The sequence below is a fragment of the Phocoena phocoena genome, chromosome 16, assembly GCF_963924675.1.
Source record: "Phocoena phocoena chromosome 16, mPhoPho1.1, whole genome shotgun sequence".
Lineage (NCBI taxonomy): Eukaryota > Metazoa > Chordata > Mammalia > Artiodactyla > Phocoenidae > Phocoena > Phocoena phocoena.
This window is the reverse complement of record NC_089234.1, coordinates 24,831,784-24,858,722: the sequence shown is the minus strand read 5'-3', so window position 1 is coordinate 24,858,722 and position 26,939 is coordinate 24,831,784. Positions and strand designations below refer to the sequence as shown.

Genomic DNA, 26,939 nt, shown 5'->3' with positions numbered 1-26,939 from the left:
GCATGTATACATTTATGTTTTAAAAGAGGTAACTGAAACTTTGGATTGCAAAAATAGCTTTAACGTGCTGGCTCTTCTTTTGTCCTTCTTTGTAAAGATCTTAGTATTTGTGTGGAATAACTTGCCTTGAGAGCAGCATGTTCTGGCCCTTTTATAATTTAATGTTGAGAATAGTTGTGTGGCAATGACCTTCCTTACCATTTAAAAGCCTTTATTCTTCTTGAATTAATGTCCAGAAGTAGTACATCTTTGTCATATTTTTAAATATTTTTTTGAAATTGTCTTTTCGTGTTCTCACTTTTTCATCTTTTCAACTACGCAGCCTATGCAAATTTCCACAGCTTATCTTTCACACAATTGTCAATAATGTTTCAGTTTATTCAGGCTGCTCCGAGTCAGCAAGTCCTTGAAATAAGTGGGAAAACTGTGTGATCTGAGAATTGGTAAAACATTCTGGAAACTGCAGATTTAGCCAACATTAACTTATTACTGACATTTTGCTGTTGGTATCTTGACCGGCAGTAACTCAGTTTTCAATAAATAACCAGAACAATATAAATAAAATAGTGTTTGGGAATATAAAGAGACTATAGAGTATATTCCTTTCTCTTTTGCAGAATTCAGGAAATGACATGAAAATTCTTTTTTAAAAAATTTTATTTATTTATTTATTTGGCGATGCCAAGAGGCATGTGGGATCTTAGTTCCCCAGCCAGGGATGAACTCATGGTCCCTGCAGTGGAAGCACAGAGCCCTAACCACTGGACTGCCAGGAAATTCCCCCAAAAATGCTTTTTTAAAAAGGATTTCTGTAATGTTTTCCAGATGGGAAGAGTATAGTTGATCCTCATTATTTGCGGATTCTGTATTTGTGAATTTGTCTACTTGCTAAAATCTGTTTGTAGTCCCCAAGTCTATACATGCATTACTTTCACAGTCATTTGTGTACGTGTGCAAAGCTATGTAAAATGTGAGTCCCTAGACCCACACATTACATGCTGAGATTGAACTAGGTGATGCTACGTCTTCTTGTCTCAGCTCTCATACAGAGATTTCCAAAGGATGGAGACAGTAGAGAGCAATGTAGTGAAGTGCAAGAAGCTCCTGCTTTGGGACAAGTTGGATGAGGTTTGAATCCCAGCTCTGGCACCTGTTAATTGGGGCAGCCACCTAACATTTCTGAACCTCATTTTCTCTTTTGTAAAACAAAGAAAATAGAATCTACCAGGATGAGTTGTTTTTGAGATTGAAGATTATAATCTATATGAGGAGGAGTGTGTGTGTGTATTTCTTTTAGGAGCAGTGGTTCAGTATTCACTAATTCAGGATTTGTAGTGACCTATATAGAACATAACTAGCACAAATAATGGAAAGCAACTGTATATCTTTGCCAAGTGATGTTGAGTAGTTTTATTCTCATTTGATATTCATACTCATTCCTAGCAAAATCTTATCAGGGCTCTGAGAAGATCACCAGAATTAGCATATAATGTAAAACAGGTAGCAACAATAGCTAAACAATCTAAAACTATCTGCTTTCTCTAGTGCTATTCTTTTTTTTTTCCCCTCACTTAACTGCTCTTTGGAACTTTGAATGTTTATTAACCAATAGTTATTTTTAATTTTTTTAACTTTTTATTTTATGTTGGAGTATAGCTGATTAACAATGTTGTGATAGTTTCAGGTGCACAGCAAAGGGACTCAGCTATACATATACATGCATCTCTTCTCCCCCAGACTCCCCTCCCATCCAGGCTGCCACATAACATTGAGCAGAGTTCTCTGTGCTATACAGTAGGTCCTTGTTGGTTATCTATTTTATTTCTTTATTTTTAAATGCATAGATCTTTTTAAAAGTTTTATTTATTTTATTTTTGTCTGTGTTGGGTCTTTGTTGCTGTGCACAGGCTTTTCTCTAGTCGCAGAGAGCGGGGGCTACTCTCTGTTGCAGTGCGCAGGCTTCGCATTGCAGCGGCTTCTCTCGTTGCTGAGCATGGGCTCTGGAGCGCAGGCTCAGTAGTTGTAGCGCACGGGCTTAGTTGCTCTGTGGCATGTGGGATCTTCCCGGACCAGGGCTCGAACCCATGTCCCCTGCATTGGCAGGCGGATTCTTAACCACTGCGCCACCAGGGAAGCCCCAAGAATAGCTCAGTCTGCCTTTAAGGGGCTTGTTGAAAGCCAACTAACAGCTGGAGGTGCCGGGGAATGAACCTGGGGCCTGGTACATGCGTGTACATGTTGATCCCAAACTCCGTGACTATCCCTTCCCCCCATCCTTCCCAGTATGAGTTTGTTTCTGTTTTGTAAATAAGTTCATTTGTATCATTTCTTTTTAGATTCTGCATAACCAAATATTTAATACTATGTGTCTTAGTTCTCCCATCTGTAATCCTCATCTGTTTTAGAAGGATTATGCCACTTATTAAATTCGTGTCTTTCAGCTCCAGACACCCCCTTCTATAGCTCTACTTTGTGATGCTGTTCTAAGATTTTGCCAATCACATTTCTGACTTGCCAGCTGCTCACTTTTAGGTTTCAGATGTATGGAGCACTAGAGGGAGGCTGCAAGGAGGAGGAGGAAGAAAGAACCTACACCTTTCTCTTTGTTTCCTGTGGGCTCCCTTGTCTGCTTTCCTGTTACTTTGACCATCATCCTAGTGGAAATTCTTCACTCCAGCAACAGTAGTCCTGAATTCAGTTTGTAGTTTTTCCAACACTCACAGAGCCAGCCTCATCACAGCCCTTACTAACACCAGCTCCAGTTGGCTAGTCCCCTCTTCTTCAAAAGGTACCCTAGCCCCACAAGATCCTCTTCCAAGTTCAGAGCCGCCAGCAACAGCTGAGCAGAGCAGCACTCTCCTCGGGGAGCTCAGTTTCAGCTCTGCAGAATCTTTCCTCCAGGTTTCTGAGTTTTAGTTATTCCAGTCTCTTTCCTTGGCTCCTGTGATTCGTGAAGATAAAAACATAGTGATTTTTAAGTGATCACGACTGATCTCTGAAAACTGTTTATGTATTGAAGTTATGTCTCCTTTAAATTAATATCTGAGTATTTATTTCATTCTTGTTTTTATTAACATTTGTTTAGTTATAATTACATCTTTATGTGAAGAATTTTCATGCTTTAGGTGGTAGATGAGACTTTTTTTAAAAAAATTAATTTATTTATTTATTCATTTTTGGCTGCATTGGGTCTTCGTTGCTGTGCACGGGCTTTCTCTAGTTGCGGCGAGCGGGGGCTACTCTTCGTTGAAGTGTGCGGGCTTCTCACTGCTGTGGCTTCTCTCGTTGCGGAGCACGGGCTCTAGGCACCAGGCTTCAGTAGTTGTGGCTCGTGGGCTCAGTAGTTGTGCCTCGTGGGCTCTAGAGCGCAGGCTCAGTAGTTGTGGTGCACAGGCTTAGTTGCTCTGTGGCATATGGGATCTTCCTGGACCAGGGCTCGAACCCATGTCCCCTGCACTGGAAGGCGGATTCTTAACCACTGACCCACCAGGGAAGTCCCAAGACTGTTTCTTTTTAACACTTTATTTGCATTATGTTTGTTGATAGTTTTACACACTTAACAATGTTTATTTCAGTTTTGATTTTTAGAGTTCTCTGGAATCAGATCCTGATGAGTAATCAAGTTATTTTCAAACAATAATGTAAGAAGCACTATATTTTCTAATGTAAATTTTATTTATTATTTATATTAAACCAAATGGTATTATTGTTGGTTTAATTAGTATACCCAGGGCAATGGAATAATGAAATTTGTTACTACAGAGAACTTTAGAGATTATCTAGTATTAATTATTTTTCCCCTTTCATGCCATTCTATTCGCAAGTAAAATACACATCTTTAAAATCTTCCAGGACATTGGTAGAGGCATGCAGAAGCAGGATGACTTTTAACTTTACTCACAATATCCTTGGTCTCTTACCAGGGCTTGTATTTTATAGTGTTCCTCTTTAAGAACAGTTCCTCTGTACTCTTTCTTCCCAAAGTGTTAAGTTAAAATGGTGAGAGAAGGGCTTATTTCTCACTGGCTTATTTCCTGACTTGGGGGAGGGCGAGTTCTATTTATTATTTTTTCAGCTGTAGTATCTTTCTTAGGGAGATAAACGTAATGTCGTATTTGACCAGTTATGATAGACTTTTTTTTTTTTGCGGTACACAGGCCTCTCACTGTTGTGGCCTCTCCCGTTGCGGAGCACAGCCTCCGGACGCGCAGGCTCAGCGGTCATGGCTCACGGGCCCAGCCGCTCCACGGCATGTGGGATCTTCCCGGACTGGGGCATGAACCCGCGTCCCCTGCATCGGCAGGCGGACCCTCAACCACTGCGCCACCAGGGAAGCCCAGACTTTTAACTTTTAAACATCTCTCAAATTGGGATATGTCCCAATTTATTGATTGACGCCCTAGTATTGTTCGCCAGATGGCAGTTGTGATGTATCTGTCATTGCCTATGCTTTGTGAACGTAGTTGTATCTCTGGTGTCATACAGTTGCAACCCCTTGATGTTTCAATCAATAAACCATTTAAGAACGTTTTGAAGAAAGAATGTGAGTCCTGGTTGTCATCTGAAAACTTCATTTAGCACCTGTGGTAAGATCAAGAAAGTATCAGCATTATAATTGCAAAATGGGAGACAGTGGCTTCAAAGAAAATTTTGGAGACAGTAGAGGGGCACTTTTTAAAGAAATGCTGCATCACCAAAGCTTTTCATGGCTAGAGAATGATATTGTGTGGAAAAACACAGACATTAGATAATTCTGAGTGAAAAAGTGACTCAGGAGTTAAATGTGAAGAAGTGTTTAATTTTTCATGTATGCACAAGGGTAATATACGCTAACAATTTTTGTCTATATTTATCCAGAAGAGCTCTTAAAAAGGAATAATGTGAAAATTCTAAATAATAAAGTGCCTGGCAGTTTTTCTTCCTTAGTGGAGCATAAGATAATGGCACATCTTAAAAGGCTTCGTAGGTTAGCATATTATTCTAGAGTGGTAGTTATGACTAATAAAGTTATCTTTTTATCCATACATATTCTGTGAACCCTAAACATTAGGGTTACTTTGTTAGTAATTAGTATTCATTTTTACCTCTACCTAAGGAAGTAAAATGTAGCAAAATCTAATTAGGAGAATTCCCATATATAGGCTAATACGTGGTTTGTTTATTCTTTCTACCTAAGGAAGTAAAATGTAGCAAAATCTACTTAGGAGAATTCCCATATATAGGCTGATAACCTGGTTTGTTTATTCTTTCATCATCATCTCAAAGGTTAGATAATAGATCCCTAAGAAATATCCCATAGACTGATTTTTTTATATCTTATTGCCTCTGTAAAAATAATACATGTCCATTTAAAAATGTAAACAATATGAAAAATATAGAAAAAGTCAAAAGCACGTGAAACTCTGCCATCCCCACTGATGATGTCTTTCCAGATATTTCTTATGTAGTTATCCCTGTGTGAAAATGGATGTGTAGTTTTTGTAAAACTGCATACCTTTTGTGTTTAGTAAGTTACTTTTTTTCCATTCAGTGATATGTTGTGGCTTTTGTCCCATCTTAAGAAATATTAATTGGTTAGTCAAATAATTTTAATGGTTGCATAATTTTCCATTGTAGAAGCATACTGAATGATTTAAGTAGGTTCCCGTTAATGGACATTTAGGCCGATTAAGTTTTCTTTATTGTAAACAGTGCTTTGATGAATATTTTGTGCATGCATTTTTTTTGTAAAATTATCTCCTTATAAATTATTAAAAGTGGGATTTGGACATTTATTTGTTTATTAAAACACTTATTACTAGCTTTTGAAAGTTTGCTATTTTTTCTTTTAAGGTGATAGATTTACTGAAGTGATGGTAACATATATAATATTGAAATATCTTTTAAAAACCCATTAGTATTTTAAGATTTGATTCCTAACTTAAAAAAAATGATCTTGGCTTCTACTACATATTTGGAAACCTTTCATTTCTAATAAATGGAGGTGAGAAGTTATTCAATTAAAATGGAAAAGTTAAAGTACTAAAAACAATGAAAAATAATTAAACTGATGGAAGTATAGGGAAACTGGAAAGGGTAATGATTAAAGTAAAGAAAGGGCTTTGGAAACAACCAGGATTTGAATCCTGATTCAGCCTCTTACTAGCTCTACATGACCTCGGGGAAGCCTTTTAATGTCTCTAAATTTATTTATCCTCCTTAAAAGTAGGGATGCTAATATATCATGGGCTCATTTTGAGGATTAAATAATAATAGTAATAATTCCAGATAAGATGTTTGAATCTTTTTTACTATGTGTGGCAGGCGTTGTATTAAATGTTTATATGTATTCTTTTCACTTGGCAAATATTTATTAATTCTCACAAACTCGTGAGATATAAGTATGTTTTATTGATGAGGAAGCTAAAACTAAAAAAGGGAGTTTGTAAGTTGCCCAAGCAACATAGTTAACAAGTGGCAGAATCAGAATTTGAGCCCTACCAGTCTGACCCGGTAGAGCCTGCAATTTGAAATTCTATCATATGTGTATATAAAGCACTTAGCACAGTGAAAAGCATGCATCAGTTAATATTTATGTTTAGGCTATCTTTAAAAAATAAGTATGTCAAGAGAATGAGAAGACAAGCCACTTGGAGAAAATGTTGGCAAAAGATATATCTGATAAAAGACCGTTATTCAAAATATATTAAGAATTCTTAAACCTCAACAATTAGAAAACCTACAGTCTGATTAAAAAATGGCCAGAAGATTTGGACACGTCACTGAAGAAGATATTCAGATGGCCAATAAGCATATGAAAAGATGCTCAGTATCATATGCCATTAGGGCGTTGCAAGTTAAAACAGGGAGACACCACTACACACTAATTAGAATGACAAAAATTTATACCAACAGCACCAAATGTTGGCAGGGGTGTGGAGCAGCAGGAACTCTCATTCATTGCTGTTGGGAATGCAAAATAGTATAGGCGCTTTAGAAGACAGTTTGGCAGTATCTTGCAAAACTACACATACTCTTACCATATGATCCAGTAATTCTGCTCCTTGGTACTTACTCAAAGGGGTTGAAAACTTAATGTCCACACAAAAACCTGCACACAGATGTTTATAGCAGCCTTATTCACGATTGATAAAACCTGGAAACAACCAAGATGTCTTCAGTAGGTGAATGGATAAACTGGCACATCTATATAATTGACTATTATTCAGTGCTAAAACGAAATTAGGTATCAAACCATGAGAAGACATGGAGGAATCTTAAATGCTTGTTACTAAGTGAAAGAAGCCAATCTGAAAAGGCTACATACTGTATGAAAAACAAAACTATGGAGACAGTAAAAAGATCAGTGGAGGGGTTAGGAAGAGGGCAGGATGAATAGGCAGCGCATAGAGATTTTTAGGGCAGTGAAACTATTGTGTATGATATTATAATGGTGGATACATATCGTACATTTGTCCAGACCCGCAGAGCACATACCAGGAGTTAATCCTAATGTAAACAGTGGACTTTTGGTAATAATGATGTGTCAATATAGGTTCATCAGTTGTAACAAATGTACCACTGTGGTGCAGAATGTTGATAGCGGGGGAGGCCGTGCATGTGTAGGGAGGAGAGTGCATGGGAACTCTGTGTACTTTCTGCTCAGATTTGCTGGGAACCTAAAACTGCTCTAAAAAATAAAGTTTATTAAAAAAAAATTTAAAAAGCAAGTATGAGTTATAAGCATGAACTTCTGATACTTTTGTTTTTAGGCCCAGAATAAAGAGACCAATGTTTTAGCTGCTGCAAAGGTGATTGACACCAAATCTGAAGAAGAACTTGAAGATTACATGGTTGAAATTGATATATTAGCATCTTGTGATCACCCTAATATAGTCAAGCTTCTAGATGCCTTCTATTATGAGAACAATCTTTGGGTAAGTGTTTTCTGTTAATCTATAGGAATAACCAAAATGAGTTAATTGTCCTAAAGAGGTTTATAAGTTTTGTAGGCCTGTTTTATGTACTACCTCTTCTTTTTAGTCACTTATGCTACTTGAATGAGAATTGACCTGCTGATGAGAGGGGTCATTAACAACATAATTATCCTTAGCTTCAACAGATTTTTTTTTTTTTTTTTTTGCGGTACATGGGCCTGTCACTGTTGTGGCCTCTCCTGTAGTGGAGCACAGGCTCCGGACGCGCAGGCCCAGCGGCCATGGCCCACGGGCCCAGCCGCTCCGCGGCATGTGGGATCCTCCTGGACCGGGGCACGAACCTGTGTGCCCTGCATCAGCAGGCGGACTCTCAACCACTGCGCCACCAGGGAAGCCCCTTCAACATATGTTTTGATGTGTATTTCAGATTGTACTGTATTTCATGATTGTTTGGCATTGGCCTCAAATGTAGAAACTTCGTTACGAATATTAAATTTCCTAAATAATGAAATTAGATGCCTTTCTTGTTTTTAATTAATTTTTTTTCCCAGTTGGAACTTCTTTCTTTCTTTGAAGTCTTTTTTTTCCAGCACTTTTAAAATTTTATTTTTTCTAATTGAAGTATAGTTGATTTACAATGTTGTTAGTTTGAAGTGTCTTGTTTAAATTTAAGTGTCTTGATTTAAATTTAAGCATTTACTTAAAATGTTTTAGAGTTTCTTTTGTTTTCTTTGCAGTTGTTTATAATTTCTTATACTAAACTTTTGATAAATCATGTAATAAATTATAAAATGCTTACTAGAAATGTTAAATATTGGGTTTGCCAAAAAGTTCATTCAGGTTTTTCCTTACGGAAACTTTTTGGCCAACCCAACATTTATCTTATATATTATCAAGCCCAACTTTAGTGCATGATGTAGTGGCCAAGTCTGTATGTAAAAATTTTATTCATTTTTAGGAAATATTAGGCATAAATAAATATATAAGTAAAGTGTTAATATTTAGTATAATAACCAGTCAGTCACTTGCTCTGCACTGATACTAATTTAATCAAGAGGACTTTTTGAAATGGATTTTTAGTTTTTTCTCCTTGAAGGAAGAAACAAAGTGTTACGAAAGAAGAGTAGATTGTACAAGCTGTACCTGATTGGGAATCAAAAGGCCTTTATTTTTTGATTTTGGTGACGCTAGGCAGGAGCTTGAATAAGTCAATTAACCTTTATGACTTGTTTACTCATCTCTAGGATGAGTAATGATCTGTCTCTCAAATTATTTTTCATATGATATAATGAATTTCCAAACAATTTATTGGCAAGCTCCTGTAAAAAATAAAGTGTTGTTATACAGAGGAGAAAAAAGTGTGAAGCTACACAATTTGTTAAGGTATGTAATTAAAAATAAAATCTGTAGTTATTATTAGTGTGGTGCCTTCTAATATAGTTGTTCAGAGTTCTAGCAGAATGTTTCCAGAGATAGTGATGAAAATGAATTCCTAGACAACTTAATAAATAGATAAGATCTTAACCTGAGACTATTACAAAATAAAAAGCTGGACAACTGTGAGGGACAGTTTAGTGGGAGAGACAGACATTAATTAATCAAAGAATCATAATAAATATAAAATTAAAACTGTGATAAAGGGTTAAGAAGGAAAGGTGCATGGTGGTATGTACCAGGGAGGTCTGGGAAGGCATCCATCAGGAAGTGATAATTGAGCTAGGATCTGAAGCTTTTGTATATGTTTTTTCTCCTATTTTTTAGAAAAACTAAAAGTTTCTCTTTTCAGGGTTTATTCCTAGAAATAAAGTTAAAAAATATGCTTGATCACTTCTCAATAGTTACCTTAAAAAGGAGAGTGTAAAATCTTTCAGTGGTGATGAAATGGATATATAATACTGTCCTGAATAAAAATTCTACACCTGGTAATTTTATAGAAGCAGGGACACTAAAAATGAAGATTAACAAAAATGCACCTATTTCCACAATGTGTTTTCTTTGTGCTTTCTTAGTTGTATATCATTAAGACTTGTAACTCTTTTTACAAAGAAAATCTTTATGGTTGTTAGCATACTATTGTTTCTGTAACCTAGGTTATTTTATAGCTATTTCTTTATCTTTTATGCTAAATTGAAGAAAAAATACTCAAACTCAATGTCATGTTAGACACATGCTTTTTTATTTGCCTGCAGATCCTCATTGAATTTTGTGCAGGTGGAGCAGTGGATGCTGTGATGCTTGGTAAATGGTTTTTTGTTCTTCATGTTTATATCTTAAATTATACTTCAAAAAGTCAAATGATTTCAAACATTTATACATATATATTTATCTTATTGTTTAGAGACATTCAGTAAGTTAAGAAATCAGCCTAATTATTTTTATATTCTTGGATAATTGTAATAAAATTCTAAAATTAAACATTGAGTATAATATGTGAAGAAAGTTTTGTGTATAGTTTTTTAAAAATCAATTCATTGTGTATGATCTTTGACAGTGATGGTAAAGTTATATAGCCTGCTGGTATGCTTTCACTGTACAAAAATGCAGATTTGTTTACTTTTTTCCTTGTAGAGCTTGAGAGACCATTAACTGAGTCCCAAATACAAGTAGTTTGTAAGCAGACTTTAGAGGCATTGAACTACTTACATGATAATAAAATCATCCACAGAGATCTAAAGGCTGGAAACATTCTTTTTACCTTAGATGGAGATATTAAGTTGGGTAAGTTTATTCCTTTATATAAAACATTTGAATTTGTGCTTTGAGATTTCCCCCGTATGTCTGTAACTTAATATTGTTTTGTTACAAGTCAAATATGTGAAACATGGAGAATTGTATTCAAATATGTGAAACATGGAGAATTATTCAGTGTTAATTTTTTTCCCCATTTATTTAGGTCTTCTTTAATATCTTTCAACAGTGTTGTATAGTTTTCAGAGTACAGGTCTTTCAATTCCTGTATGCTTTTATTTATTTATTTATTTTAAACATCTTTATTGGAGTATAATTGCTTTACAATGGTGTGTTAGTTTCTGCTTTATAACAAAGTGAATCAGCTATACATAGACATATATCCCCATATCTCCTCAATGTTAATTTTTTTTTTTTTTTTGTGGTACACAGGCCTCTCACTGCTGCGGCCTCTCCCGTTGCGGAGCACAGGCTCCGGACGCGCAGGCCCAGCGGCCATGGGTCACGGGCCCAGCCGCTCTGCGGCATGTGGGATCCTCCCGGACCGGGGCACGAACCCGCGTCCCCTGCATCGGCAGGCGGACTCTCAACCACTGCGCCACCAGGGAAGCCCCTCAATGTTAATTTTTAAGATACTTCCTTGGAGGGAATTCCCTGGCGGTCCAGTGGTGAGGACTCGGTGCTTTCACTGCTGAGGGCCTGGGTTCAATTTCTGGTCAGGGAACTAAGATCCCATACACCATGCAGTGTAGACAAAAAACAAAACAAAACTTCCTTGGATACATAATTATCCATTAACTCCCAGAATTCCTAAGTATAGGTACCTCATATAAAGACTCTTTAAAAAGTAAGAAAGGATGGATTTTTATTTTTAAAATGGCACACTTTTAAAAGACTGGCTAATTATTTTTCCCTTAAATTTTTGTATGTAGACTTAATACTTGTAAATATAATACATTTAGAAAATGCTATAGTATGTAAAACCACTAACTTAGTTTTATGTTCATTTCCAAAACTCATATCTAGTGGTTTTTTTTTTTTCCATGTTTAGTTTTATATTCTATTTTGTAGATATGGTATCTTGGCTAAACTAACAAAGTAACTAACCTTAAGTCTGAAAAAGATGCCTAAAATAAATGTAAGGACTAGAATTTTTAATTTTGTTTTTTACACTGAGGGAATAAATGATAATTTCATAAGGAGAAATAGATGTAGATTTTAGATGGGAAACTAATGAATTTCATATGCGCATACAAATAGAAGTAAGTATCCCCAAGATATGAATTTTTAAAAAATCTGGTGATGAAGTCTAAATTTGGGTATTTTGGATGGATATTAAAAACAAAATATATTCAAAGGCCATGCTGATACCAGTGATCATAGTCATTTCACTTCACTTTGTCATGACATCTAAACAGGTATAATTTGAAAAATTATAGTAAAATTTAGTGACTACTACTAAATTTTAACCTTTTTATTAAGAAATGGTTACAGATACAGAAAACCACACTAACAGTTGTGTAGCTTATTGACTTGTAGCTTTGTACACAATAGCTTTGTGACCACCACCTAGATAAATAGAATGGGACTTCCCTGGTGGTCCAGTGGTAAAGAATCCACCTTGCAATGCAGGGTACGTGGGTTCAATCCCCCCTGGTTGGGGAACTAAGATCCCACATGCCGCGGGGCAGCTAAGCCCAAGTGCCGCAAACTACAGAGTCCACACTCTCTGGAGCCTGAGAGCCACAACTAGAGAGAAAAAACCCACACACCACAGCTAGAGAGAAGAAGCCTGCGAGCCTCAACAAAGAGGCCGCGCGCCACAGTGAAAGATCCCACATGCCTCAACGAAAAAAAAAAGAACTAGCACTATGTCAGGCACCCTAGCAGCTGTTTCATGTGCCCGCTCTCAATCACACTGTCCCTCCCTTCTCCACAGGTAATCTATATCCTGACTTTTATAGTAATCACTTCCTTGTGTTTCTTTATGGCTCTATCACCCAGTGTTCATGTCTAGACTTTAGCGTTTAGACTTAACCATATTTAAAACCTGCTTTTTCTTCTAAGTCTCTTTTAATTTATAGGTTGCCCCCCACCGCCCTGTCATTCCTTTTTTCTCTTTACATTTTATCTATGGCATTCATTCTCATGGCATGCTTTCTCAAAGAAAGTTGGTTCTTTGGGGACAAAAAATTTTAGTGTTACCATGGTTGTGACCCTCCAAAGGCCCATAGATATACACAAACAGATATACAGTATATCTGTGGCATTAAAATTTCATGGGGGGAGGGAGGATTCGGAAAAAATGTCTAAAAAGGCTCCTTAGGAGAGAGATGAAAAAAGGTTGAGAAACACTGATGTGTAGGACCTAGGCTGTTGGACCTGTAGAGTTTCTCTCATCTTGCATTTTGCTGACTGTGTACTCCTGATGACTGTAGTAAGTTCCTCTCTGTATTTCCCTCAATTTGCAGATGAATCCAAAACCTCATCAGTCTCAAGTTTGACTTTTTTGGCAAGACTATAGGTGGTTTTGTGTTCTTTCATTGGGAGGCATGTAATACCGGCTTTTTGATCTTTTTTTTGATGTTAGCAGCTGTTGATGTTTAATGCCTGGATCCGTTCTTTGATTGGAGTGGCAAAATGAATTACATCATTTTGTTTTCGTTTATTATTTTTGATAATAATTTTGGTGTAATTATTCATCAGTTATTTCATTTATCATCATTAAAAAATTAGGAATACTTATATAAAAAGACACTTCCCTTCAACTGTTTGGTTATTCAGGAGTATAGTTCCTATAGACAGGACAGGAAAAATGCTTGATTCTTTCCTTTTATTTATTTAGCTTTAAAGACAATGAATTGGTTCTCTCTCATCCTTAGTTGGTGGCCAGTATTTTTTTAAATGGCATTATTAATTCATGAATGTAATTTTATTTTATAGGTTTCAAATCTATTACAATTTTTATCCTTATTAAAGCTCACGTTGTACCATCTTGGTCAGTGGGAGCTTCTTCAAGCTGGCTTGTTAATCTTTTTGACATGACTCTACTAATCTTTGGTAGATTCCTTGCCGTCTGTTAGGTTGAGATGTTTCAGGCTCATCTTTTACATTTCCTACCTCAGACCTGTAATTAGCCATTTCTTCAGGAAGCCCTGAAGAAGTTGTTTTAGTAGGACATGGTATTTCAAGACCACAATCTTAGTATTAGACATGCTTATAGTTTCTGGATTTGCCTTCATTCTAGGCCTTTACGAAGGACAGAGCTAGGCTCTCATGAGTTCCTACATATGACCTATTCAAATTCAGGGTAAAGCCTTGTTTTTTCCTTCTCTTAGCCCCTTCTGTATTACATCTGTATCGCTTTTCTTCTATCCTGAGAATCTTGCTTCTCAAGAACATTGAAGATAGATTTGGAGTATTCTGTAATTACTCATTTTAACCTTCATTTCTATATTCAGCGCTCACCACCGCTCTTGTTCATGTCTATTTGGTTATGTTGGTTGTCTGAAGTTCATTCTCTGGTAGATTTCTCTGAAAGGGCTCTCTGAGTTCTTATATAATGGTAACACTTCTACCCTTTATACTTTGAAGGTCAGTTTTGCTGGATAGAAAATCCTTGGTTCACATTTCTTTCCTTGAATATCTAAAATATGTTCCTCTGTTTTCTTCTATTATAAAGTGTTATTGAAAAGTCTGATGAGAATCTGATTTTCTTTCTCGTGTAAGTCATGTGATCTTTTTGCCTAGATGCCAAAGACTTTTTTTTTAAGGACTAAACTTTGACTAAACTTTTCTAAGTGTTGTTTTTTTGTTTCCCGCTCACCCCCCGCCCCCCAGGAAGGTTTTCTGTAATTATAGATATGAGTATTTGTTCTGTTCCCTTGCACTGACTTTCTCCTTTGGAGACTTTTATTATCTTTTTGTCAGGCTTGACAATCATCAGTATTTATAACTTTCTCTCAGGTTCTTTTTATCTTTCTTCATTTTTTTTCATTGTGGCGAAATATACTTAAAATTCACCGTCTTAACCATGTTTAAGTGCACAGTTCTGTAGCATACGGCGCACTCACACTGTCGTGCAGCCAACCCTACCACGCCTCTCCAGAACCTTTTCATCTTCCTTAACTGAAACTCTGTACAGATTAAAACGCTTAAGTCCCCATTTCCTCCTTCCCCCAGCTCCTGGCAACCATTCTCCTTTCTGTCTCTGTGAGCTTGACTACTCTCCGTACCCCATGTAAGTGGAATCCTGCGATACTTTTCCTTTTGTGACTGGCTTATTTTACTTAGCATAATGTCTTTAAGGTTCATCCATGGTGTAGCATGTGTTAATTTTCTTCCTTTTTAAGGCTGAATAATATTCTGTTATATGTATACACCACATTTTATTTATCCATTCATCCATTGATGGACACTTTGGTTGCTTCCACCTTTTGGCTTTTGTGAATAACGCTGCTATGAACATGGGTGTACAATACCTATTTGAGTCCCCGCTTTCAGTTCTTTTGGGCATATACCCAGAAGTGGAATTGCTGGATCATATGGTAATTCTCTGTTTAATTTTTTGAGGAACCACCATACCATTTTCCACAGTGGTTGCGCCAGTTTACGTTTCCACAACAATGCACAAGAGTTCCAGTTGCTCCACCTCCTTGCCAGCATTTGTTATTTTCTGTATTTTTGATGATAACTATCTTAATGGGTGCGAAGTGGTAATGGGTGTGCATTTGTTGTGTTTATTTGCTCTTGCATTCCTCCTACTTTAGCCTTTGTTTCTAAAGTTGTTTTTTATTTCTAATTTTCCCTTGAGTTCTGTCACCTCATTTATGAGTTTTAAAATTCTGACTTCCGTTACTCTTTTATGTCATCATTTTTTAGTCTTGTAGCTCGTTTTGAAATATAATTTTGATCTTTTTTAGTGCATGTTTTTCTGTAAGTGTACTGAAATCTTATTTGAATACAGGAATATACTTTTGTGTAAAATAATGCATGCCATTAAAAATAAGTATATTTTTGAAGATTTAGGAATGCCAAAATAGTTTTGAGTTGGTTGACATTTAAAATAGTTGCACTTTGTTTCATTAATTCATAAATACAGAGAACCTTCCAATTCTGTGACATTGTATTAAGTGTACACAGATGCATGTAGAACCATACTGTCCTCAAGAACCATATATACAATAATCAAATTTTTATGGTCTTGTCAGATCACATTGTTACAAATGGAAATAAGTATGTAAAATGCTATTTTAACAGACAGGCATATATATGCCATACCATTATAAGTAGAACTGTAAAGCACATAATGACCTTAGTTTTCCCCTTTGCACAAAAGTGAAGATGGCTTCTTGTCCCTCCTTAGTTTACCTCCTGCTCATAAGAGTGCTTCGAGAGGTACGAATGTTGACAGTGGACCTTAGTGGTTTAGGCCTGTTTCTCAACCTCCTTTCCCAGTCATGTTCTGAGGGGGAAAAAGTTAAAAAGAATAGACCATTAGTAGCTTCTAGGAACACACTGGAATACGTACTGAGCTGACTCTACCTGAGTAGAAAACCTCTTCTGGCAGGAATTTCATATTGTGATCTCAATCCCGTCCTGTGGAAACATGGCAAGTTATAAGCTGAGGAAGTAGGGGGGTAATAGGGATGGAGAGTCCTGAATACATCTATTTATGTTGCATTTTCTGCAGATATATCTTCCAAGTATAGTATGTTCTATTGGCAAATTCATTTATTAATTTAATTATAAAACATTAATGAAATATCTAGTGTAACAAGAGACTTCATACACCATATTAAGAAGCTTAAACATCATTCTACAGGCAATAGGTAGCTGCCAAGATGTTTTAAGCAGGAGAACTACATGGTCAAAAAAAGAAAAGAAAGAACTATATAATAGACATAAATAATTAGAATATAGGGCAGGATTTCATGAGTTTTAAGAGTTCTATGGCCAAAGTATCACAAAGGTTAAAATTACACATATGATTACTAACAGTAGCTGACGTTTATTGTGTGTATATTCTGTGCCAGGCCTTGGGGCATGAATACTAAATACAGGATTTTTGGTATTTATTCAGTTTTGAGAATCATGGCATGTCAGATGAAACTTTAAAAGTTAAATATATATGGCATGAGGTAATTTATGCAGCAATAGCAATTTCATGTTGCTATTAATGATTGAGCTCTAAGCTGAAAAGGGGTTAAGAACCGATAAAGCTGTAATGTTGCTGTGCCCTATAATTTAAATTAGAAAGCATCGTTCCTAATTTTTTTCTTCGTGGTATAATTTTATGAGGAAGTTAGCAAGACATATGCTGTCATAAAGGCTGCTTTGGTATAATTTCTGTTTTTCACACCATAGAAAAAATGTCCCTTAATTTAATTGTCACATATAGCACTAGTTGGCATTTATTTTGGTGAAGTGGATAGACTGATCTATTTTAAAGTTACTTTTTTTTTTTTTCCCAATTCTGGAGAATTTGTGATCTGAAGATGTGTAAGGATGGTGGTATCAAGTGTATTAATGATGGAATCTTTTCTTTGGCAGTTTTTTTGGGGGGGGTGGGTGTATGGTAGAAAGAGGGTGGTCAAAATTAGGATGATAGAGAAGTTATTTATCTTTCTATTTTGCTTACCCTTTAATAACAGTGGCCTTATTAAAGGCTTGATATGCTTTTCCCTTATGTTGAATATAGCGTCCTTTGCTTAAAAACTGTCATTAATACTTTTGTATGATTATTTCAAGCGGATTTTGGAGTATCAGCTAAAAACACAAGGACAATTCAAAGGAGAGATTCCTTTATCGGCACACCCTATTGGTATGTATTCAGTTTTATGGATTTGCAGCGTTAGTTATGTCAACAGTTATTATTACTTATGAATTTTGTCCACATAATCAATTATACTGTCTATCTTTCACGTGGTTTGTGATCACTGCTCTTAAGTTAAACATCTTAATTTTCAGTTCTTTGTCTTCATAGGATGGCTCCTGAGGTAGTCATGTGTGAAACATCTAAGGACAGACCCTATGACTACAAAGCTGATGTTTGGTCCCTGGGTATCACTTTAATAGAAATGGCTGAGATAGAACCACCTCATCATGAGTTAAATCCAATGCGAGTGCTGCTAAAAATAGCAAAATCTGAGCCCCCTACGTTAGCACAGCCATCAAAATGGTAAAGTATTCCTAAACAATTTTTTTTAAGAAGCAAAACTTGATGCTTTATTCTTCCAACTTTCCAAGGGTATTTAAATTTAGGTACATGGTACAAAGGTTGTATGAAATAGAAAACTGATTTTTGGTGTATTTTCAAGACTTAAGGACCATATAAACTCCTGTAACTAACTTTCCCCATAAATTAAAAGATACCAGTGATTTGAGTTGTACATGAAAGAGGTATTTTCTGTACTATGAGAAAGTGAGGCATATATGTGATTGATCTGTATTTGTGGAGTTTAATATAATGCAAGGGGGCTTCCCTGGTAGTGCAGTGGTTGAGAGTCCGCTGGCCGATGCATGGGACACGGGTTCATGCCCTGGTCCGGGAAGATCCCACATGCCGCGGAGCGGCTAGGCCTGTGAGCCATGGCCGCTGAGCCTACGCGTCCAGAGCCTGTGCTCCGCAACGGGAGAGACCACAACAGTGAGAGGCCCGCGTACCGCAAAAAAAAAAAAAAAAAAAAAAAATATATATATATATATATAATGGAAGAATTTTTGTGATTTTTAGCATACTTATGGGTATACGGCTGTATCTCAATGACTTAAACTATGAATCTATTTACATATATGTAACTTATATTTATAGATAAATGACTTATGAAATATTAATATTCTCATAACTAGTTTTCTTATGTTGAATTAATACTATTACATACATAATGGAACTTAACCATAGTTTCTCAGAGTTTTGATTTTATTAACAAGAAAAATAGAATGTCATTATTAAAATTTTATTTTGAAGGTCTTCAAATTTTAAGGACTTTCTAAAGAAATGCTTGGAAAAGAATGTGGATTCCAGGTGGACTACATCTCAGCTACTGCAGGTAAGATAAGAGTAGTATGACAATGGCAAACCATATAATTGTTGTAACATCTCTTTAAGAAGAATACAGTTTCAGATTCCTTCAGTGTGCCCTCTCTCCACTTGAGTTTCCCTGTGCAGACTCACTCAAGGTTCATTGTAGTAGTTAACATTTGCTTTACAAACATTTGCTGCTGTTATTAAAGGGCATTTATTTAGCTTTTAAATTTCTTGTATGCTTTTTTGATTCAGTTTAATTGTGTTTTTTTCATTTTGTTTAGTTATTTCCACTTTATCAGTTACTTACATTTTGTCTCTCCAGTTACTAGAAAACAAGCACCTTGGTGGCAGGGGCCATGAGCTAATTAATTTTTTTTTAATGTCCCTTACAGTGAGGGTAAATGTTCAGTAAATATTGCTAACTTTTAAAAAATGGTGTTAAAGTGATTGGATAATTTTGTTTTATAGCAGGACTTGTTTGTAATATTTGAAATAAAATTTTGTCAATAATAGTATAGGTAGAGAAATAGAATGACAAGTCTTGAGGCAGTTACTGTTAGATTGAGTACAACTCCTCCATTATAGTTTTTTAGGTTGATCTATTTATCTGGGGGGAGAAGCGGGAAAAATTTCCTTTCTCTGTACAACAAGTATATCCTTGGAACACACTTTCTCTTATTATTTCACTGCCCCCCCCCATTTGAAGGCCTTAATCTGTGACAAACACCAAGTGCTGAGTGTACAGAGGTGAATAAAATATCTTTACTCTTAAGAATATTTGAGCTATGTCAAAAAAGATGTTTATAGACACTTTTTAAAATTTTTATTGGAGTATAGTTGCTTTACAATGTTGTATTAGTTTCTGCTGTACAACAAGTGAATCAGTTGTATGTATACATATATCCACTCTTTTTTAGATTTCCTTCCCATTTAGGTCACCACAGATCATTGAGTAGAGTTCCCGTGCTAAACAGTAGGTTCTCATTAGTTATATATTTTATGCATAGTAGTGTATATATGTCAATCCCAGTCTCCCAGTTCGTCCTATGCCCCCTTCCCCACCTCGGTAACCATAAGTTTGTTCTGTACATTTGTGACTTTGTTCATCTGTACCATTTTTCTAGATCCCACATATAAGTGACATTATACAATATTCGTTTTTCTGACTTACTTCACTCTGTATGACAATCTCTAGGTCCATCCGTGTCTCTGCAAATGGCACTATTTCATTCCTTTTTATGGCTGAGTAATATTCCATTGTATATATGTACCACATCTTCTTTATCCATTCCTCTGTCAATGGACACTTAGGTTGCTTCCATGTCCTGGCTATTGTAAATAGAGCTGCAGTGAACATCGGGGAGAATGCATCCTTTCAAATTACGGTTTTCTCCAGATACATGCCTAGGAGTGGGATTGCTGGGTCATATGGTAGCTCTGTTTGTAGTTTTTTAAGGAACCTGCACACTGTTCTCCCTAGTGGCTGAACCAATTTACAGTCCCACCACCAGTGTAGGAGGTAGATACTTTTAACGGAACTTTAAAGCTTTTTGTAATTCTTTTATTGAGGCTTTATACATATTGTTACTTTCTAACAATTAAACATATTGTAAACATACTGTTACTTTCTAAAACTAGTAATGTTCTTGAAACTTGCTTTAAATTTTAATTTAGATTTTAGGTTATGAAGTTTTCAGACATACAGAAAAGTATATATACCTACTACCCAGATGTAATATGTTATCATTTTTGACATATTTCTTTCAGATTCTTAAAAAAAGGTACAGATACAGTTGCAGGCAGCCCCTACTCCTACTCAATTCCCTCCCCCTCCTTCTTTTCCCAGATGTAATATCATCTGAAGTTGTTTGTATTTTTCCTACTTATATGTTTATATTTTTGCCACATAACAATGTGTTTTATATATTTGAAATTTATTTCACAAGCATTTCAGTTGTTACTGAGTATGCTCTTTTTAATGATCAAACAGCATCCCTTTGTGACTGTTGATTCCAACAAACCAATTCGAGAATTGATTGCAGAGGCAAAGGCTGAAGTAACAGAAGAAGTTGAAGATGGCAAAGAGGAGGATGATGATGAGGAAACAGAAAATTCTCTGGTCAGTATTTAGAAAGGAAATTTCATTTAGGTCATTTTTAGAGTTGAGTTTTGAGGTATGATTGCAGCTGTGTCTAAGAATTAATTGATGGGTAGCATTACAAAAACCTTTAATTTTAGAGGTGAAGATTTAATGTTTGTTCCTTGCTGCCCATTTTTGTCATATTTATTATGTGAAGATTTGTCAATTCTTTAAGTTATTTTTATAATTTCATCAAATTTTACTGAATAAAGATATTAAATCATTATATATATGAATTAAATCATTTTTATATATGAAACGTTATTTTGGTTACCATCTTGAAATTACGTTTTAACACTAAAACTGTATAAAATCTTTTTTAGCCGATACCTGCAAGTAAGCGTGCCTCCTCTGACCTTAGTATTGCGAGCTCTGAAGAAGATAAACTTTCACAAAATGCTTGTATTTTGGAATCTGTCTCAGAAAAAACAGAACGTAATACTTCCGAAGATAAATTTAACAGTAAAATTCTTACTGAAAAACCCACCACCGATGAACCTGAAAATACTGTGGTAGGCATTAATGAACATGTTAATGATACTCATTTAGAAGCTATGGCTGAACTTCATAATAGAGCAACAGTAATTGAGGAAAATGGGAGAGAGGAGAAGAGACCCAAGCTTGAAAATCTACCTGACACAGAAGACCATGAAACAGTGGACATTAATTCAGTCAATGAAGGAAAAGAAAATAGCATAATGATAACTTCAGAAACAAATATTGAACAGAATCTGAAACCTGAGGAAGAAGGGGATCAAGAAAAGCAACAGATATTTGAAAATGAGTTTATAAAATCTGAAGAAATTGAAGACACTGCTATTCAGACAATGGATTTAGTTTCTCAAGAGACTGGAGAAAAAGAGGCAGATATTCAGGCAATTGAAAGTGAAGTTGAGTTTACAAAGGAAGACACCCTCGAGGAATTGGGAAGAGATGACAAAACTGAAAAAGATATGATCAGTGATACAAGCAAAGTGATAGGAACAAATGAGGCAGAAGACGTTGCTCAGAAGGCAACTGAAAACAGTGCTGAGGATGCTCAGAGTAACAATGGGAAAGAAGTGGGTGAAGTAGGCCAGATACTAGAGATCAAGTCCACAGAGGGTCCTGAGGCTGGTGGTACTGAAGAAGTTTCTATTAAAGAAATAGTTGAAACTAATGAGATAGATGAAAAATCTGTAGAAGGTAAAGGTGAGGAACAGTTAATCAGCAGTTCAGAGAACAGAGTGGAGACCAATGAGAAGCTCGGGACAAATGAAGTTGAGATTACTGAATCAAGTAGCACTGAAGGAATGGAGGTCAGAAGTGCGGTGACTGATGGTGACCAAGAGGCTCTAGGAAGTGAAACTCGGGATGCTCACGAAGCCACTGCTCAGATGGACACAGAGCAGAAAGATATCCCGTGCGAAGTGCCAATTAATGCAGAACCTCAAGTTCCTGCCACTTCACAGCCCAGTGAACCTCAGCCTGTTGTAATACCCAGTATTAATATCAACCCTGAAGATGCAGAAAATAAAGGAGAAATAGGTGCTTTATCAAAAACTGAAACCATGTTAGCAGAATCTGAGAATCAAAAGGAAAATGATACTGATTCAGGCACTGGTTCCACTGCTGATAATAGCAGCATTGACTTGAATTTATCCATCTCTAGCTTCCTAAGCAAAACTAAAGACAATGGATCAATATCTTTACAAGTAAGTGTACATGGGTCCTTGTTTGGGTGTTTCTTTGTTATTTTGGCAGTTGAGAGTTTATGTGAAACTGACATCTTGAAAACAAAACAACACTAAATCAGTGTAGTATTAACCCTATAAAATTCTTAAGGCCTATGAGGGCAATCAATTAAAAAAAAAAACTAAAGAGATTCTGGATGTAATCTTTAAATTTTTTGGTAGTACCTATCTATTTTTGCCAACTTGATAGAAATAGTATAATACAGTTGCTTACTGGAATTTGGGTTTTCCTATTGTACATACCTAGGTATAATTGTAGCAAGAATCAGCAGTATATGAAAGAATTGAGGACTTGAAAGAATGATCTCTTTTTAAGAATGTTTAGGGTATAAACAGCCCTTGATACCACTGGCACGTGCGGTGACCACTCTTACCTCCTCAGTCATAGCAATCACTGCTGCCGTGAGAATCATCCTGGGAAGAAAGCCAAACGCTAAACCTCGAACACTTGGAGCTGTTAAGTATAATTCTCCAATCTGAGTTACTAGGGGGGGCTGTGTAGAAGTATGGAGTGGGGCCAGAGAATCAGTATTTATAGCAAAAGATCCCATGGAATTCTGATACAGGTGAGACTGTGGATTGACAGGTGGCAGAAAAGCAGAAAGAACTGAAGAAAATTGACCTTAGGGATAGGACGCCAGGGCATGACTGATCAGCCTGAGTATCTGCCCCCAAATTATTACGTGTATTGCCTAGATGGTCTTCAGTTTTCAGGTTGTTTCCCTGCTGAAATTCCATTAATCTGAAGTTCATTCACTGACTTAATAGTTAGCCTTTCCAAAAAATGTAGACACTTCTGTGAGAATTAAGGTGATATTAGCTGTGGATACTTTAGTAGGAACTGAAGAAATGGAAAATTTGGAGGTTACAGGGAGGTAGATTTATTTTTGGAGCATGCCCACTTTAGGTTTTAGGTGAAGTCTGGATAGGGTGGCCGTAGTCCAGGGCTTAGGGAGAGCAGTGTGAGAATACTGGAAGCCTAGAGAGTACAACAGTAAGAGGCTGAAGAAAGGTGATTAGTAAGTGCCAAAGATCAACTTAAAAATTCTAATGCATTTTGAATGTAGTATTTTCACATTCCCCTTTTGCTCCCTCTGCTTTCTAACCTTTTCCACCTATCAACACTAAGTAATTATCTGTTCTGAATACTTACATGTTTACCAAGAAGTATTTGTAGCAGTGTTACACTTCTGTTATTTCTCTTTGCTTTTAAAAAGCATTTGGATAACCAACTGAGGAATGAAGAGTTTGGTCTTGATAAAGAATTTTGGGCAATAGCTAACAGGCAGATCTGGTATTTTGGGAGTACGGTAAAGGTGCTGTCTCTCTAGCAACTCTAAAATCACTCATCCATCTCCAGCCCTGAGATGGAAGAGGGCTGGTGATACTATTGTTGATGAAATGGATTTTGAATCCCAGTCCTGGCAGTGTTTAAAAGTTATATGGGAGCCTTTCAAAATGAAATTCTCAGCCACCCTCAGACCTGTTGATTTAGATTCTTTAAGGGATGAGCCCCAGGAATTCATTTTTAATTGCTTTGTAAGTGTTTCTAAAACAGAAAAGCAGAGGTATCTGCGAACCTACAAGATAAAAAGAGGAAAGAATGGTTAACATGTGAAAGTTGTACTAATTACTCTTTTTTGTGAATTGCTTGTTACCACTTGTGCCTAATTATGATGTGGTATAAAAATTCTACATGCACATCATCAAAATGCGTAATTTCACTTGAAAAAAATTTGATTTTATCTGTAAAATCATGTGAAAGTCAAATGAGGTGTGAGATGATATAATTGGCTTCAAAGTTGAGTCTTACTGCTTTCTATTCATACTTTATAGTGTAGTCTTCATAGCTGTTCAGTTTCTTGTTTTTTTTTTAAGAAGAAAATGTTTTCTCTCTCTAGTATTCCCCATATAAAGCCTAACTAAAATAAAATCTCACTCAGGAAACAAGAAGACAAAAGAAAACATTGAAGAAAACACGCAAATTTATTGTTGATGGTGTCGAAGTGAGTGTAACAACATCAAAGATAGTTACAGATAGTGATTCCAAAACTGAAGAATTGAGGTTTCTTAGGTGAGTAGAGAAACAACGTGATTTAAACTGGTTTTGTGACTTCTCAAGTCTCTGCAGAGTCTGAAGAATAGAGAAACAAGAGTAAAGTCTTGGCTAATTTTGGATTCTTGTATTACTTTTCCATTTGAAAATAAATGTTACTTTTAAAGTTTTTTTTTCTTTTAAAGCATTACTTCAAAGGTGTAACTTTTGCTGTCTTTCTCTGTCCTTGCCATTAAATTTTATCAGACGTCAGGAACTTCGGGAATTAAGATTTCTTCAAAAAGAAGAGCAAAGAGCCCAACAGCAGCTCAATGGCAAACTGCAACAACAGCGAGAGCAAATTTTCCGGCGTTTTGAGCAGGAGATGGTGGTAAAGTCTTGGAATTTTGTACCCTTTTGTTAATAAAGAAATTTAAGGCTTAGAAAAAAAAACCACCACTGGCAGGTTTTAGAACTTGTTCTCTGATTACTAGATTTCTCTGGCTTTGTGATGTATTTATCACCTTTATCTCTTTGGTGTTTTAGATGCTTTCTTTTTTCTTCCTCTTCTTTTCTCCTTTTGCCTGACTTACAGTGTGTTAGGTGTTTTCATTTTTCTCTGATTAAATCTGTCATGAAAACCTGGAATCATGAAGCTAGTAGATGGTTTGCAAAGTTCTTAGGTGTGCCTGTTGCTGTATAACTTTTTATTGTTACAATTTGACCTCTCAGAATTAGAATCCAAGATTTAAACCAGTCTAGAGCAGTTGTCTTCAAACTTGGCTGAGTATTAGAACTTCCTGGGGAATTTTTCAAAATACACTTACTTCTCTAGCTACTACAGTTAAGCTTCCACATCCCTTTTCACAGCTGCTAGAGAAGTTAGTGCTGACTTGTAAAGGGTAGTTGTCACCGAGTCTTTAAATTTTTACTTTGTGTCCAAAGTTGGAAAAGGAATTATTAATGTGATATAAAATTTCAGTAACTTATGTTGGACATGTAGCTTAATGTAGGTTAGAAAAAAGATCATCTGAAATGTTATAGGATTCATGGTTGATTATAGTACTTACATTTTTATAATTTTAAGTGGTAAGGATTGTTTTGTGTGAAGGTTGGCATTGCTGATTACATATGTTGGATCATAACTTAGAATTCCTAAGAAAATTATGAACTTTTGTTCTCTTTGAGTATTTTTACAGTACTTATATTCTGTTTTTTCAGAACCTTATAAAAACTGTTTCTCCCCCCCATATTTTCCAAAATATTTTGCTTTTTAATTTTTTTAAAAAGGAAACACCCTTTACAAATACCTGTGTCTAAAATTGCAATGTTACTCAAGTATTATATAAGCAGGAATCTTTTGTTGAGAGAGTAGATTTATAATTCTAAAAGGTTTGTATCAATGAAATATGATGTTTAAGAATCTTAATGAGGAAGAGTAAATTTGAAAATGACAAGTAATGGTACGTTTTTAAAATAGACTTCAAATGAGACCTTTGATTTATCAAAAATTTTATAGGATAAATATTGAAAATTTTCTTACTTTAGTATTTCATAGCAACTGGATATTCTTCTAGATTGTCTAAAATTTTTGAACATTCTACACTTGTACAATAGAAAAAAGTGTTTTCCATATTAGAAAAAAAAGAAATGCACATCTTTTAGAAAAATTTTTAAAACATATTTGAGTGCATTTGAACTTGTTCAGTATTGCAAAGGATACGTATGACGTCACTCAATTTAAATGCCAGTTATGTGCTCTTAGTAAACATCTTCAGTATAACGATATGAGCGTTAATGTTAAAGTTAAATGATCTTGAGCTACATCATTTTGCAGAGCAAGAAACGACAATATGACCAAGAGATTGAGAATCTAGAAAAACAGCAGAAACAGACTATTGAACGTCTAGAACAAGAACACACAAATCGCTTACGAGATGAAGCCAAACGCATTAAAGGTGAACAAGAGAAAGAGTTGTCCAAATTTCAGAATATGTTAAAGAACCGAAAGAAAGAGGTAAGTGTAACTACTGTTTTGAATGTACACTTAAGACTGTCTAAGGAATTAAGATAATACTTGGTAGTTAAATGGCACTCATTCTTTTTTTTCTTTGGTCTTCCCAGCAGTTATGTAGGGTAGTAGTAAGGTCAGATGTTATCTCATTTTACTGCCAAGAAAACTGGAGTAGGAGAGGTTTTAATGGCCTGTTCAAGTTCACAAACTATTATTAAATGTCCAGCTAACCCTTGAACCAAGTCTTCAAATTGAGTGTAATCCATTTTCCTTTCAACCTATCACTCCTCCTTTATTAATGCAACATTTAAGGCCTGACATAGTAATGTTTTTTTTCAAGAAAGCATACTATGTTCTGTTTGCAGGTGGCAATAATAATTCATC

At 35.8% G+C, this 26,939-nt stretch overlaps 1 protein-coding gene across 2 annotated transcripts in view; it reads left to right on the top strand.

The window, feature by feature from the left end:
• Positions 1 to 26,939, top strand: part of SLK (STE20 like kinase) — a 53,749-nt gene that overhangs the window by 9,882 nt on the left and 16,928 nt on the right. For both annotated transcript variants that reach the window (XM_065894215.1, XM_065894217.1), the window contains exons 2-12: positions 7,752 to 7,916; positions 10,106 to 10,154; positions 10,485 to 10,634; positions 17,355 to 17,427; positions 17,590 to 17,784; positions 18,574 to 18,655; positions 20,624 to 20,752; positions 21,097 to 22,467; positions 24,450 to 24,580; positions 24,809 to 24,932; positions 26,379 to 26,558. In XM_065894215.1, the coding sequence (XP_065750287.1) occupies positions 7,752 to 7,916; positions 10,106 to 10,154; positions 10,485 to 10,634; positions 17,355 to 17,427; positions 17,590 to 17,784; positions 18,574 to 18,655; positions 20,624 to 20,752; positions 21,097 to 22,467; positions 24,450 to 24,580; positions 24,809 to 24,932; positions 26,379 to 26,558 (2,649 nt within the window). The remainder of the gene's footprint in view (positions 1 to 7,751; positions 7,917 to 10,105; positions 10,155 to 10,484; positions 10,635 to 17,354; positions 17,428 to 17,589; positions 17,785 to 18,573; positions 18,656 to 20,623; positions 20,753 to 21,096; positions 22,468 to 24,449; positions 24,581 to 24,808; positions 24,933 to 26,378; positions 26,559 to 26,939) is intronic.